General features: G+C 61.0%; 1 protein-coding gene across 1 annotated transcript in view; it reads right to left on the reverse strand.

Moving 5' to 3' along the window:
* The window catches only part of GPR37L1 (G protein-coupled receptor 37 like 1), a 24,408-nt gene that overhangs the window by 1,794 nt on the left and 19,208 nt on the right, over positions 1–3,406 (reverse strand). The window contains exon 2 of the mRNA XM_014309379.1: positions 3,084–3,403. Coding sequence (XP_014164854.1) covers positions 3,084–3,403 — 320 coding nt within the window. The remainder of the gene's footprint in view (positions 1–3,083; positions 3,404–3,406) is intronic.

Below are 3,406 nucleotides of genomic sequence, written 5' to 3' on the forward strand. Positions count from 1 at the left end.
ACTGAGACAGTCTGGACAGCTGGACTGTGATTGGCCATTAATTAGAAACAACCAACATGGACCAATCACAGATGCACCTGTTGCATTCCACAGCAGCAGATAACCATTGTTTATATTTTGTTCCTGAGGCCTCTCAGCTTCTCAGGAGGAAAACTCCTAAGGAACGGATTTTTCATGAAACATGTCTGTGACACCTGGCTACTTAAGACCACCACCCCTCCTCCCAAGGCTGTAGGGAGGTCACAGCCTGTGGCTGCATCCCAGGGTTTAGAGTCACTTTTCTGTGACTCCTGAAAGGATAAAAATGTCCCCTGCCCCTGTAGTCCCTGCCCAGCTCCCTTTTCTGCAGAAGGGAGAAGTTTGGCTGGATGTCTGTCTGTCTGTCCATCCAGCCCAGGTGGGAACAGCAAGCTTGTCCTTCAGGCTGTTGTTCTGTCCTGGTGGCTCTTGCAGAGGAGCAGCAGGGCCCATCTCACCCAGCAGCACCAGGGTTCCCAGGGTTCCCAGGTTCCCAAGGCCTGCCTGGACAGGCCAAGCGAGTTGAAGGCGCTCTTGTCCCAAATCAGCTTGGGGCAATTTCCGCTGCATTGAGAATAGCAAGAAAAACATCCCCTCTGCCAGAGGAGGAGGCCAAGGCAGGGAGAGGATTCGCTGTGGCTCTGGGAGAGCTGGCTAGGACCGACCAGCACTCCCAGCCCCAGAGCTGGGAGCCAAGTCCCACAGCCCTTAGCCGAGATGATGGCAGAGTCACATGCTGGTGTCCCAGTGCTGTGGCCATTCCTGGCCTCACGAAGCCATCAAACATCAAACCCCGTGCTGAAAGACCTTCCCAGCACTCAGGAAACCTCCCAGGGCTCCACGTGGTGCCCTGGGAACAGCCTGGAACAGCCTGGAACAGTGCCCCCCCGACCCCCCAGCCTTTTCCTTGGCCCTGGGCTGGTCACTGCAGCAGCTGATGGCCAGAGTGATGCCAGCACTCAGCAGCACCATCAGTTATGCACAGCAGCATCTCCCACAGCAGACACAGAATCAGGACACCAGCCCAGCAGCAGCATCCTGCACCCAGCACCACCTCCGTGCGTGTCCCAGCTCCTCTGCCCAAAGCCCAGAGCCAGCACCCAGCACACTGCACCTGCTCCAGGGCTGGCTCCTGCAGCCCTTGGTGCTGCTGTGCTGCTGCCTCCTCCCCCTACACCCTTCCAAGGGCTCTTCCATCTCTCCTGGTGCCCTTGGTCCTGCAGAGCACCCATCTCCAGTGCCCTGGCAGGGATGGCACTGGTGGCATCAGTCAGTGCAGCACATCCCTGCACACAGCCTGTCCCCAGGAGCCCCTGTAACCAGCTTTGCTCCCAAAGCCTGGCCCTGTGCCACAGCACTGAGGGTGCATCTGCTTCCCAGAGCATCCATCCAGTGCCTGAGCCAAGCCCCAGCAGACAGACATGAGCCCTGGCCTCCAGAGAGGTTCCCTCTCCCCGCTGGCTCTGCTGGGATTTGGCTCTGGCCTGGCTGTGGCTCCCTGCAGCTCCCCCAGCTGAAGCCCTGCAGCCCCTTCTGCCCATGCTGTGGGGCAGGAGGGCAGGGCTGGTGCTGGGGACAGAGCAGGACCCCCCACACCAGCACGTGTGACACACTCATCCTGCAGCACCAACATCCCACCAACATTCCTGTCCCTTCCTGACTCCTGTGGGACCAAGCTGTCCCAGGGCACCCTGAATCCCTGAACCTGCTGGTGCCACCCCCAGGGTTCTCTCAGGGGGGCAGGGAGCCCATGAGCAGCAGATCTTCCTCAGATCCTCCTCAAGACAGGGTCTGTTTTGGGGACATCCCCCCTCCCTGGGACACTGAGCCAGCCCCCAAACTCCTGCCCCTCTCAGAGTCCACCCAGATGCAGTTGGAAGCCTGAGGTGGTGGCAGGGAGGGGGCAAACATTCCAGTTAGTGAGAGGATGGGGTGGGACACCTCTGGAAAGGAGCAATGCCAGCTGGGCAGGGGCACAGGGGGCCAGGGGGCTGCAGGGCTCCCCCAGCAAACATCCCATGCCTGTGTTGGGCTGGGCTGTGCAGGTTTGGGGCTGTGCAGGTTTGGGGCTGTGCTCAGTGGGACACCCTGGGCCATCCCCCTGCACCCAGAGGAGCCAGGGGCACTCCTGGAGCTTGTGGGGCTGTGCCCAGCCAGGGACCCCTGCACAGTGCAGACCCTGGGCATGGACAGGGGACTGTCACAGGTGATTGTCACAGGTGATTGTCACAGGGGACTGTTCTGGGGCAGGGCATGGAGCAGACAGGAACCCAGAGCACTGGGGTGGATGCTCAGGGGAGGGGCAGGTTCTGAACCCTGGCTGGTCTCACCAAGCCTGAGGGGTTCTTCAGTGACCTGACCCTGTCTCTGAGCTCTTCCAGGTGTTTGCACCCTTTGATAAACGGGCACTGACCACAGAGAGCAGGCAGGCTTGGTCTGTCTGTCCCAGCAGGGCACAGAGGGGCACAGCTGGACCCAAGGCTCCCTCGAGGATGGGAGATGAGCACACTGAGGGTGGGTTCCAGCATCAGCCCAGATCCTGCTCTCTGGGGCAGTTTTGCTCATTCTGCCATCCCCTGTCCCCACAGTCCCTCTGCCCTCCCCAGTGGGTGCCTGGCTCTCCCTGAGGGTGCCCAACCTGTCACACCTGAGGTGTGAGGACAAACACAGATCTCAGGCTTCCAGACCTCATTCCTGGCCTGTCCCATTCCACCTGCAGCCCCCTGCCCCGGGCCATCCTCAGCAGCCCACAGTGGCCAGTTCTGGGCCAGCAGGGTGAGCCCCCAGGCTTTGGGGTGGGACAGGAACAGGCAGATGGAGGGACCCCGCTGACAGAAGTCCCTGTGCTGGCTGGATGAGGGTCTGATGGGCTTTTCCCAGCCCTGGCAGCATCGGTGCTGGCTGCAGAGCCAGAGGTCACTCTGGGGACTGTCCCTCAACTCCTTGTGCCCCACTGGGGGTCTCTGGCTGTCCTTGTGCCAGGCCAGCAGCCCCACAGCTGCCCCGGAGCAAGAGAGCAGAGAGGAGCTGAGTCCTGGATCCCTGGGGCCCTGTGCAGCCCTTACCTCCATGAAGGGCACAATGCGACAGGACACGTCCCCCAGCAGCCTCTTCTTGGTGATCTCGTTGAAGATGACCACGGGCAGGCAGAAGAAGAGGATGAGGAAGTCCCAGAAAGCCAGGCTGGCTAGGATGGAGTTCCAGGCACTCTTCATGTAGTAGTTGTGCCACACGATGCACATCACGGCCAGGTTGGCCACGATGCCCACGGTGAACACGACGAGGGACAGGAACACGACGGCGTAGGCGCTGTAGGAGCCCTCGGTGACCGGGTACAGCGGGTTGTGCATCTGCAGCCGCCGGTCGGACACGGGGCTGAGGGTGGCTC

Source organism: Geospiza fortis, unplaced genomic scaffold (assembly GCF_000277835.1).
Source record: "Geospiza fortis unplaced genomic scaffold, GeoFor_1.0 scaffold26, whole genome shotgun sequence".
NCBI classification, from domain to species: domain Eukaryota; kingdom Metazoa; phylum Chordata; class Aves; order Passeriformes; family Thraupidae; genus Geospiza; species Geospiza fortis.